We start from the raw sequence: 13,045 nt of genomic DNA, 5'->3' as shown, positions 1-13,045 counted from the left end.
TCACATCTTTGAGAATCAGAGTCTTTTCATATGCAAACTTTAGCTCCACATCACCAGTTCTAGCAACAACAGTGGTATGGGAGTCACCCAGAAGCACCTTCTTGTCATCAACATCCGTGTATGTATTGAATATAGAATGATCATAGCAAATATGGTGGGAGGCGTCAGTATCTACCCACCACCCATCAGTTCCTCCAACCATCGTGACCTTAGATAACATCGCCACAAATGGCTCAATACGCCATAATAGCAAAATAACATCGTTTAAAATTGTCATTCAACAATGCTTACTGGGTGTTATCTATATAAGCGTAGTAGAATATAGGGTTATATTCAACAACGTTTTTGAAGCGCTATAGAAAATAAATATTTAATTGTGCTCATTGAAGCCAACACAGTTAAATGTCTACTTTCAAATAAGGCAAAATCTCTCTCAGACATTATATCATACACGTAACGAACATACCAAATTCTACCACATTTACTAGAGATTTGATAATATAAACATCATTATGAAAATACAATTCATAAATCATTGCATGAACTAGTCTCCTTTATTTCAAATCCATTAACACAGAAGATTATATGCAGTAATGAAATGGACGAAGGTGATCAAAATGTAAAGGACAAATCTATGAATTTCTTCTCTTCCTTAACTGAAGAAAAAAGAAGACAGAAATACATAGTTTATATTCAACATAATAAGAATCAAATTAAAATTTACATAGAAAATATGGATGAAAAAATAATAGCCAAATGCAAGAAATACATACAAAGATTGCAAGTTTGGTAAATCACCAACAACTTCATCTAGCTTCAACCTTGAAATTTCCTATATTATAAAATAAGCAGTTAACTTAGATGTAAATGCAAGCAACAAGAGTGAATCAAAGAAAAATAAATAAGGTAAAATAAGATAATGATTCACCTTGTACTCGAAAACAGAAAGCAAAAGCTAATAACTTGCTTGAAGAGAGAAACTAAGAGGAGGAGAAGAGTAAGAGAAATAGAATACTGAATAATAAGTATATTATTGTGTGTGAGGTCTTTTTTTTAATCTGCAAAGATTCACGCTCAAAACAAACGTTTTTTGAATATATGAATTTTAACAATGTTCACTAAAGCAAGCGTTGTTAAATGTGTGACTTTTAACGGTGCTTATTGTAATGAGCGTTGTTGATATGTCACCTTTAACAACATTTATTTAAGCAATCGCTATTAAATAGGTTCAAATCAACAGCGTTGGCTTTACAAAATGTTGTTAAATATCAAAATTCTTTAAAATTATTTAGTTGTCATATTATGTTCAACTATTGATAATGGAATGACAAATAGCATAACTTACTTAACAAATATGAGTTTTTGTTGTGTCAAATCACATACCTTAATATTCTATTTTAATAATATTAGTTGGTGACTTAGAATATTTTATTTGAAGTAATAACCAATTGTATTTTTCGTATATGTATGACCAAGATGTGTTATATATGAAAAACTAGCATATGAGTTTCTGTTAATAATTTGGATTATTTTCGTGTAATATTTACCTGATTTATATCTTTCAAAATAAATTTAATAATTTCATAAATACATATTAAGTAATAATTAAAAGAAATGTTTTTTGAATGTATGACTTTTAACAACGCTCATTATAGCAAGCGTTGTTAAATGTGTGACTTTTAACAATGCTTATTATAATGAGCGTTGTTAATAAGTCATCTTTAACAACACTTATTTAAGCAAGCGTTGTTAAAATACTCAAATCAACAACGCTTGCTTAAAAAGTATTGTTGAATATCTTAGGCAAACATACAACATTGCTCTTGGGAGAAAGTGTTGTTAAAGCTATATCCACATATCAAATTTATTAGTGCTTGCTTAAAAGAGCGATGTTATTTATCTTCGTATTTTATTTAACAGCGTTGTGCTAGAAAGTGCTCTTAAAGGACTATTGTTAAATGTGATTTTTGGCGTAGTGGCTCATCAATCATGTTAGCCTGTAGAGGACGACCCAAAGGTTTATTTCTGCACTTGCGTGCCATATGACCTGCCTTCCCACATTTGAAGGAGATGAATAGGTTCTCACAGTCATTCTTAGTGGGTGACTTAGCATATTGGACCTTCTAGGTGTTCCAATTCTTGTTGTGACAGGTATTCTTAGTCTTATTCTCATTGCGGTTCTGATTCTTCAAGTTAGTGCTAGAAGGCTTCAAAACTGTACTTGGGAATTTCTTCTTAGTGTTATTGTTGGAGACAATCAACACCTTATCTCTATGATCTTGCTTGTGAGCCTCTTCTTAAATACGAAGACGACTGATCAAATTCTAAAGAAATTTCTTTGGTCTTATGCATCAAAAGGTTTTTTAAGTCCTTCCAGCTATGAGGCAGTTTGTCAATTACAGCCATTTGGAATTGCTCATCTAAGGGCATACCCTCAGAAATGATCTCATGAGCAATTTTTTGTATATCATGGGACTAAGACTCTCCTGATTTATCATCAGTCATTTGATACTTGAGGTAGCTAATAACATACTTTTTAGTCTCAGCTTTCTCAGTATCATATTTCTTTTCAAGTGCATACCAAATTAATTTCGCAAACTTGTATGGTTGTAATAATCATATAGATCATCAGACAACTCATACAAAATGAAGTTTTTACATAAGTAATCACTTTCATTTCAGAGAGCTATTTCAATAGTCAGTTTATCCCTTTCCTCTTTTTCAGCCTCATCTAACCCCAATGGGCTATCAGTTTTCACAACACGGGCAACATTTCTCATAGTAAGAAAAAAGTTTCATCTTATGTTGGCAACGTTATAAATTTGTCCCATCAAACCGAAATGATTTGTTCAGGTCAAAGTTGTTCGGTCTAGTAATATTATCTATGAATGTCATGCAGTAGAAACGTCTTAAAATTGTTGTTTGTGTAGCTCCCAACAATTCTAAATGGCACAGAATAATCTTTATTGACTGAGTCATGACCATGTCGCTCTCTTTAAAACGTTTCGTGGTATTGCTAAAATTGTGCAAACAGACTATTAATCACACCATCCCTAGGATAAAACAGTCCAGTTCTCGAATACACGCACAATATGGTTACTAGTGACAATTCTCGAATTCCAACAATATGGCTACTTGTGCCAATTCTTTTCCCCAATACTGACTACTAGTGTTAGTTCTCGATATTCCCACAATTTGGTTGTTTGTGCCAATTCTATTGTGCCACGGAAATAAAGGGAGAAAAGGTTGTTGGAAATGCGTCACCAGAAATTTATGGGGGAGAAAGAAGAAAGTTGAGGAAGATTGCTCGACTGATGCGAGTTATAATGAGGGGATGAAGTCTCTATTTATAGCATCAGCCCCCCCCCCATCCGACGGTAGGAAAATCCAAACGGCTACATGATCCAACGACTGAAAATTGACATGCAGATCTCTATCCCTTTGATCGAGATCTTCTCCTCCACTATCAAACCGTGTGCACTTAGTCTCACGTGTGTGTTGACTTGGTCAACACATGGTCCAAGCCCAAAGCAAAAATAAAAGTTTATTAAAAAAAATTGTTGGGCCCAAGCCGAGCCAGACGGTGGAGGTGGTGGTGCATACATGTGTGGAGAGTTTTGTTGTGTGAGTCTTCACTTACTCATAAAACCTATTGTACCCCTTGGGGCACACTCAAATGTTACAACTTAAGGCTTATAAAGTTTTTCAACTTTTCTCCTCCAAGCAATATGAGACTTGATGTGTTTTTTCATTTCATACCCCCAAGATCCTCATTAATATGCATTTAAACCACATCAAAACTCATCATTTTTAACACTTACTATATATTACTATTTTTTTGCTTGATAATGCTAGAACAAGAAAATGACTTATATGATTGTGTATAACACTGTAATTTATAAATTGAAGGGACTTTCTTGCCCCTTCGTGATCAGCTTTGTCATGTTTTGTTGGTGTACTTCTACTACCAACCTGGCTTATTACAAAGGATCTCTTCGACTTTGTCTGCTAGTATAAAGAACATCAAAGAAGTATATATAAATCTATGTGTGATTTCTAAGATGTAGTAAATAAACTAACTTATCATTTAAAGTATAATATGTGTTTTGTAATGAACCAAACTTTTTTACATATACAAATAGTCGTACATACATGGTTAGTTGGAAAAAAGTTATTCTTACAAGCCTGCTTTTGCTTTTGTTTTTATTCTTTTAAAATTAATTGTATTATTAATTATTATTAGTATTATACTATTATGTATGAATTGCTTCATACTTTGTTGATTATAATTATTACTGTTTTACATATTGATTGATCTATAATTAAAATAAGAGTTTAATTTAGAATAAGTAGAATATGAAATTGTTTAAGACTTATTAAAAAGTTGATCCAAAAAATGTATTAGACTCAAGTTCTCCATACGTAATACTATTTGAGCAAGAATTTTTTTACCTTCTCCTAATGATTTTTATAAGACGTTTTTTGTCAAAACTAATCATACAACTATTACATAATTAAATTCTTTTAATAAATAACGATTGTTCATTTTTATTTTGCCCTTACAGTTTAATTTAAACCCCTCAATTTAAAATATAAAACTCATAATTTTTTTTTAATTTGGGTACCCTAATTTTTGTTACCCTTAAGGTGTATGAAATGTTAGGAATCACTATCCATCTAGCATCATGATTTTCTTCTAGAAGTGGATTGAATTCTTAAGGTCTGAAAGCAAAAATATAAAAAGAAAGATAAAAGTACATAAAACTCTCTTTAATTTTATATTTTTGCAAATAGATACTATGAATTATTTTTTCTTCTTAATTATTCTTTAAACTTTAGTTATTGGTAAAATTGGTCTTTACATACATACAATCTTAAATTAATAAAATAAAATAACAGAAGAAAACACAATGCATGATAGAGCACTCTATCTGTCACAAATAGTTAAAGTTTTATGAGTAATTAAGAAGAAAAAATAGTTCACAATACTTACTTGCAAAAGAAATAAAGTTTTAGGAGGTTTTATAAACTTCTCCCAAAAAGAAATATACTGTGAAAGGTCATTGAATATAATTAAACTTTACTTATGAGAGAATAATATATATATTGAGAGTGTAAAAGTTATATACTCTATCAATTTATCATATATAACTTATTTGCAATTATTGTTGTCTCTTATGAATATTTGATGACTATATATAAATTTTCATTCTAATAGTACATAAATATTAAACTCTAATTTTTTATTAAAAACCAAAGAAATAAAGTGGAGGAGTGGATGAAAGCTACTTAGTCTCCACGCTCTTTTCATATGAAGACTTTTTGTTCACACTTGCAAAGTCCTCCCTGTGTCATTTTTTGATACCTTTTTCACTTAAAACTTATGAAGCACGGATACTGATACGTGTGTCGGGTACGATACGTATCCGATACGTCGATACGTATTTTTTCTAAAATACAGGATACGATATGTTTATGGATACACGTATAAAATAATAAAAACACATAAAATATGATAAATTATAAGTATAAATCAAAATATCAAAAGTAAAAAATATAATGAAAAATTAAAGTCATGCCCTCTATAACAAATCTATCTTATCCTTTTTTATTAGAAACGAATCTATTTTATCATGTTTTATTATAAACAAATCTATCTTATCTTGTTTTATTGAAAACGAATCTATATATCCTATATTTTACTGAAAACGAATTCATATATCCTATATTTTATTGAAAACGAATCGGATACGTGTCTTAATATTTTTTTTATTTTTTTTTATTTTTTTTATTTTTGGATACTCTATGGATACGTATCCTTCGCGAATCTGAGCGTATCCATGTCGGATACGTGTCGGACACCGACACCTGAGGGTATTTGACGAATCCGTGCTTCATAGCTTAAAACCATTATCAAGTCAAAGAAAGATTTGTGTGAAGATATATGTATGTAAAAATAATCAATAAAATCTTGTCAATGCATTAAAAAATTAATTCTAATTAAAAATTAGTCATGAGTAATAACACCAAAAAACATAAATACATTTATCTCTAAATGTGACGTATTATCTTAATGGGAAAACCTGATGTGATTGAGTTCGAGTAAATCCAATCCCAATTTTCGAGTTCGACTTTAATATAATTAATACCCTACCCTGAACTCACCTTGAATGTATTTGGTATTAGAAACAGTGAGTGTGGAACACTCAAATTCTCACGAGGGTGTGACTTTTTCCTCAACGTTATTTGTGACGTGCTTTTAACCATTGGCATTGGGTCACAATTAGACTTTTTGCTACTACTGTATTAGTGTCCTAGAGATTGTTTTATTATCTGCTACTCCCACTTGTTTCTTATGTTTTATCTAATTTGTGGGCATATATGGTTGTACTCTTTTAGCATGATGTCTCTCTCTCAGCATACTAGTTTTACTCGTGAAGGGTATTGCTTTATGATGTCATTATTGTAACAACAACATAGAGCTATTATTTTTGGGCTCCCCGAAACCTCATAGATTCGGATTTTGGATTTCGAGTTCGGGTTATCATTCTTATATTAACTTTCATATGTATAAATCTGACCTCAATCTATCTCGTTATCATTCTTATATTAACTTTCATTGGTGAAATTTCTTTATTAAAGCTTCTAACAGTATCATTTATGCATGTATAAATCACTTATTAACTAAATAAATTAAATATTTACTACTTTTTTATTTTTACTTTAGTATTATTAGTGTATGACATGATTTGTGACAGCACGTCATGTCTCTATTAGAACATCTTTTCTAGAATAAGAATTATTAAATTTATCTTGATGAATTCATTCCAAATTTTCTTGGAGTTTATTCTCAAAAGAAAATAAATTATTTCCTGGAGATAATTTATTTCTTCCATCGGTCAATAAAAGTATAATATAGATACTGTTTTGTTTAATTTTAAAAATATTTTTATGAAAAACAAGTAAACAGAATATATGTATGATTTTATTAGCTGAATGTGATAGTTTATATCTTTAATATCATGAGATACATTTTTCTCTTCTTGAAATTCTAAAGTGAGGGTCAGCAAGCAGAAAGTATACAAAATAAATGAAGTGAAGGTCATTGAATATTGGTAAACTTTACTTTATTAGAAACCAAAGAATAAAATGGAGTAGTAGTTAAGCTACCCAGTTTCCACACTCTTTCCTACGAAAACCTTGTTCTTCACACATGCAAAGTCATTTCTAGGTACCTTCTCCACGCTTCAATCAGAATCCTACAAAACGAAAATGCTTCTTCCATTGCACTGACACCATAACCAGCACCATCATCATTAAATGACACTTAACACAAACACACCCTCTTCTTCTTCTTCTTCCATCCAAGCCACACAATGGGCCAACCATGTATTCTTGAGTTTCCGAGGTGATGACACTCGCAAAGGCTTCACTGATCATCTTTTTTATTCTCTTGAAAGAAGAGGTATCAAAACATTCAAAGATGATCATGACCTTGAAAAGGGTACAGTTATATCACTAGAACTCATCAAAGCTATTGAGGAGTCAATGTTTGCACTCATCATTTTCTCACCAAACTATGCTTCCTCTACTTGGTGTTTGGATGAGGTTCAAAAGATTGTTGAGTGCAGTAAGAGTTTTGGTCAAACAGTTTTTCCTATCTTCCATGGTATTGAACCTTCTCATGTAAGGCATCAGAAAGGAACCTTTGCTGAATGCTTCAAGAAACATGAGAAGAGATTCAAAAATGAAAGAGGGAAGGTGGAGAAGTGGAGAAATGCATTAAGAGAAGTTGCAAGTCACTCTGGTTGGGATTCCAAGGATCAGTAAGTTTTCGCATAATTCACTTTGTTATATTGTTTGTTACTCTCTATGTATGTATATGATTTTTTATTTAAGGTCACGATGCTAGTGGAGACTCCTGAAATACTTTAGATCCGAACAAAGATCACCTCTCGGACCAATCAGAATGTTACTTTTTGTTTTCAAAAACTTTCTCTTTTTATTCATATGACAATAACTGATTGGTCCAGAACTGGAAATAAGACACCCATGGAGACAGGTGATCTCTGTTCCAATAGATGGCTAACACTTTGGTGTATATTTTTGTGAGTGAAGTGTCTGTTTGACCACAATGTCAAATGAGACCATGGCATCATTTTCTTGTGGTCTTTTAATGTGATTAGAAATCTAACTGCAATTGTGAGGGGATGTGGTTGTGGCAGTAACCACTGCGATATTTGTAACCTTTGTTTTTTATTGTGAACTATAATTTAGAATCTTAGATCCGTCCAATACTTCTTAGCTCCTCAAGCAACAAATAGTTTTGTTTACTGCCCAGTACGTGATAAATTGAGACCTCCAATGGCAAGGATATGCAAAATATATGTTAATTTGTCTTATATGTATGCATTGCCTTATTTGCTTATGATTATTGTTGGACGAAAATACTAGTCTTTTTCATTTACCCTCTCCCTCTTTATACAGACATCAGGCAGCACTTGTTGAAGCAATTGTGGACCACATACATAAAAAAGTGATTCCTAGATTGCCATCTTGCACAGATAACCTTGTCGGGATTGATTACCGGATGAAGAAAGTGAATTCACTAATAGGCATGGGGCTGAATGATGTTCGCTTTATAGGCATATGGGGCATGGGAGGGATAGGTAAAACATCCATTGCTAGATTAGTGTATGAAGCGATCAAAGAGCAATTCAAGTTTAGTTGCTTTGTTGAGAACATTAGAGAGGTTTCTGAGACAAATGGTTTAGTTCATATCCAAAGGGAACTTCTTTCTCAACTCAATATAAGAAGTGGTGTTTTTTCTAATTTGTATGATGGGAAAAGGATAATAGCAAACTCTTTATGCAACAAAAATGTTCTTCTTGTTCTTGATGATGTAACTGAATTGAAACAGCTAGAGAATTTGGCTTTGAAGCAAGAATGGTTTGGTCCAGGTAGTAGAGTAATAATCACAACCAGAGATAAGCATCTTCTACACTCACACGGAGTGCATAAAACTTGTAAGGTTGGAGGCTTAACTGAAAAAGAAGCCCTTCAGCTATTTTGTTTGAAAGCTTTTAAACGTGATCAACCGGAAGAAAAGTATTTGAGTTTGTGCAAAGAAGTGGTTGAATATACAAGAGGCCTTCCTTTGGCACTTGAGGTATTGGGTTCCCATCTTTATGGAAGAACTGTTGAGGTTTGGCACAGTGCTATCAAACAAGTAAGAAGTGCTCCACACTCCAAAATCCATGATACACTGAAAATAAGTTATGACGGTTTAGAATCAATGGAAAAAAAATTGTTTCTAGATATTGCATGTTTCTTCAAAGGGATGGGCATAGATGAAGTAACAGACATACTAGAAAAATGTGGTCGTTGTTCCAAAATTGGAATTGAAATTTTGATTGAAAGATCTTTGGTTACACTAGATTGGAAAAACAAGTTGGGGATGCATGATTTGATTCAAGACATGGGAAGGAAAATTGTAGTTGAAGAATCTCCAGATGATCCCGGCAGACGTAGTAGGTTGTGGTCTCAAGAAGATATTGATTATGTATTGACAAAAAACAAGGTAGGTACCAATTTTTATGACATCTAGATGATGCTTGGTCCTTTATAAATAAATGTGGCATTAAGATCCAAACTTAATAATGCATGCAATATTTGTTTTCTTTTAGTTTGTGTTTCAACTCATTCTGCAAGACTGTTATATGCCATATTTGTTTTATAGGGAACTGATGCAATTCAAGGTATAGTTTTGAACTTAGTTGAGCCATATCAAGCATGCTGGAGCACTGAAGCTTTCTCGAAGATAAGTCAGCTAAGATTACTCAAGTTATGTAAAATGCAACTCCCTCTTGGTCTCAATTGCCTTCCTTCTGCACTAAAATTTCTTCACTGGAGCGGATGTCCTTTGGAAACTCTGCCACTTACCAATCAACTCGATGAAGTTGTTGACCTCAAATTGCCTTATAGCGAAATAGTCCAACTTTGGCATGGAACAAAGGTGAAGACCTTTTATTGAGATCCAATTCCAAATTAGTTTTTAACTTTTTATAATAATTGTAAAAACTCTGAAAGTTTCTTTCTCTTTGTATTTGATCAGTTTCTAGCAAAACTGAAGTCTATCGATTTGAGTTTTTCCATGAACCTAAAGCGAACCCCTGACTTCAGTGAGGTTCCAAATCTTGAATTCTTGGTTCTTGAAGGTTGTAAGAGCTTAACCGAGGTTCACCCAACCCTTGTATTCCTCAAGAAAATTGTTCTGCTGAATTTAAAAGACTGCAAAATGCTCAAAGCTCTTCCAAGCAAATTGGATATGAGTTCCTTGAAGGATCTAGATCTTTCTGGTTGCTCACAATTTAAAGTTGTTCCAGAATTTGGGGAAAGCATGCAACATCTATCGATGCTTTCTTTAGAGGGGACTGCTATAATAAAGCTACCCTTGTCACTGGGAAATCTAGTTGACCTTACTTATTTAGAATTACAAAATTGCAAGAATCTTGTTTGCCTTCCGGATACGGTTCATAAATTGAAGTCCCTCATAATTCTGAATGTTTCTGGTTGTTCAAAACTCGGAAGCTTACCGGAGGGATTAAAGGAAATCAAGTCTTTGGAGGAACTTTGTGCAAGTGGAACTGCTATTGGAGAACTACCTTCATCTGTCTTTCATCTAGAAAATCTAAGAGTAATGTCATTTGCTGGATGCAAAGGGCCAGTATCTAAGTCAGTCAATATGTTTTTCCCCTTTAAGCGGCTCTTTGGGACTCAGACACATGCTCCAATTGGATTTGGATTGCCACCTTCTATATCATGCCTAACGTCTTTGACTACGTTAACTTTAAGCTTCTGCAATCTAACAGAAGAATTAATGCCAGATGATTTTTGTCGGTTGTCTTCATTGACTACTTTAGATCTCACTGGCAACAATTTTGTTAGCCCGCCAAGCTGTGTTTCTAAACTTTCAAAGCTTAAATTTCTGTACCTAAACTGCTGCAAAAATCTTCAATGGTTGCCGGAGCTTCCATCAAACATTCGAGCACTGGAGGCAAGCAATTGTGATTCACTGGAAGTTTCCAAATTCAATCCATCCAGGCCATGCAGTCTCTTTGGATCACGTGTAGAAGGGCTCGAACGTAGTGAAGGGCTCATACCTAGTGAAGAGCTCATAAAACTGATGAGCCTTTTTCAAGCTATCACCCAGGTTCCGCCCAGCTTCTAAAACTGTGTGTTTGTGTTTTTTTATGAAATGATCACCAATTTCTTGTTACTTACCGAACATTACAATTATGTGTTACAGGAACTTCATCTCCCCGAAGCTATATTTGATATGATTATCACAGGGAGTAAAATCCCATCATGGTTTGTCCCTCAAAAATGTGTTTCTTTTGCAGAAATATCAGTTCCTCATAATTGCTCTCCAAGTGAATGGGTGGGATTTGCTTTGTGTTTCCTGTTAGTAAGTTATGCTTACCCACCTGAGGAGTGTAGACATGAAATTCAACTCTACTTGTTTTCACCAAATGGTAAGAAGATCATTACCACCAAGTTATTACCTCTTATGGAACCCGGTTACCCTCACCTTTATATTCTCTATTTGTCCATTGATGAATACCGAAACAAGATCAATGAAGGTGGTGAGTACAGTGACATTGAATTTGTATTAAAAAGTTATTGCTGCAATTCCTTGCAAATTGTGAGGTGCGGGTGCCGTTTGGTATGTAAGCAAGATGTTGAAGATATTGGAAACCATGTCTAGGCATACAGCATCAAGCATCAAGTAAAGGTAGTTATATTGGCTTTGCTTTTTTGTTTCTTGCAAGGCAAGGCATCCAAAGCTCTTGTATAAATACCTTGTTTTGGCTTTCCAAATCAATCAATGAAACTTTTGTATTTTTCATTCTTCTCTTATCATTTCACAATACTAACACCTCCAACTTCTGATTTAGTTGATCATTCACAATAGTGTCATCCCCCTTCCTATGAAATCCACAAGATGGTAAAAAGGCACACTTGTTGGCTTGGGCCTTGTTGTTTCAGGTTATTATAGTTTATCTTACTTAAGTATTGTATTTGTTTGTTGTTAAAACCTTTTTGAAGAGTTATTTTGTTTCTCTAGGTGACATGAGTTGGTCTATAAATAGAGCCGTCTGCATTCATTAAAGCATACAAAAACCGAACCTTTTTACCATTCTTCATTCTAAGTTGTGAATACTCACTTTTGTCTAGTCTAGTGTTCAACGTTTAAAATAGACTCTAATGTATATTTATTAGAGTTATTTTATGAAGAATTTTGGCATTTAAGTTTAATTATCAGCTCATCACACCATTCATGTACATATATTAATATTGTAGGGTTTTTTATTTTTATATAATAAGAATCATTATTTTTATAAATACCCAGAAACTGATTTCTATTATAACTATTTATATATATATTTAATCCGAAAATAAAAAGGTAATAAAAAAAAAAGTTTACATTCAAACAACAAATAATTTTAAATGGGAGATGATGCCTGAAATAGTGGAACCAGTTTGTGAAAGTGGAGTTGTTACCCAGCTTTTAGGGGAGGAGGTTTCTGGGGTTACGCTGTTAAAAGAGGTTAATCAAGAGAGAAAAAGGATTGAGTTAAAAAACAAAAACATACATAGAAAGAGAAGAAAAAGAGAAGCAAAAAGTAAAGCAGAGGCAGACTTATTGAAAAGAGGGTAACACTGGTTTCTTTTTCCTAAAAGGTTAGTGTCTTTTATACTTATTGGTCATTGTATAAGCTTTCCAATGCCTATGTACATACTGTAATTTTGTAATAATCATTCAGAACTGCATATTTTCTTCAGGTTCAAGCATTCAAAACATATATGTATGCACTTTGTTTCTTTTCTTTGTTGCACAAATTACTCACATCCAAGATATTAAAGGATTCACATGATTTCTAAACATAGTATAATTTGTTCAAATTTCTTACATTTATATAAAAAATTTACAATATTATAGTTTATATGTTAATAATAACATTCATAAACACATATACTTCCA

The 13,045-nt window shown here is 32.9% G+C and overlaps 1 protein-coding gene across 1 annotated transcript; it reads left to right on the top strand.

The window, feature by feature from the left end:
- LOC109357155 (TMV resistance protein N-like) lies at positions 7,162 to 11,908 on the top strand. Its single transcript, XM_019600925.1, has 5 exons — positions 7,162 to 7,826; positions 8,488 to 9,580; positions 9,740 to 10,015; positions 10,115 to 11,212; positions 11,309 to 11,908. The coding sequence occupies exons 1-5, from the start codon at positions 7,321 to 7,323 to the stop codon at positions 11,765 to 11,767; spliced, it is 3,432 nt and encodes a 1,143-aa protein (XP_019456470.1). The 5' UTR covers positions 7,162 to 7,320; the 3' UTR covers positions 11,768 to 11,908.

This window comes from Lupinus angustifolius, chromosome LG09, assembly GCF_001865875.1.
Source record: "Lupinus angustifolius cultivar Tanjil chromosome LG09, LupAngTanjil_v1.0, whole genome shotgun sequence".
NCBI classification, from domain to species: Eukaryota; Viridiplantae; Streptophyta; class Magnoliopsida; order Fabales; family Fabaceae; genus Lupinus; species Lupinus angustifolius.
The sequence above is the reverse complement of the archived record's forward strand: the minus strand, read 5'-3'. Positions and strand labels throughout refer to the sequence as shown.

Bases quoted from the DNA above. Each gene is read 5' to 3' on its own strand.
- LOC109357155 (XM_019600925.1), top strand. From the start codon at position 7,321: ATGACACTTAACACAAACACACCCTCTTCTTCTTCTTCTTCCATCCAA. The intron at 9,581-9,739 runs GTAGGTACCAAT...TTTGTTTTATAG, and splicing joins ATGTATTGACAAAAAACAAG to GGAACTGATGCAATTCAAGG. The intron at 10,016-10,114 runs GTGAAGACCTTT...GTATTTGATCAG, and splicing joins AACTTTGGCATGGAACAAAG to TTTCTAGCAAAACTGAAGTC.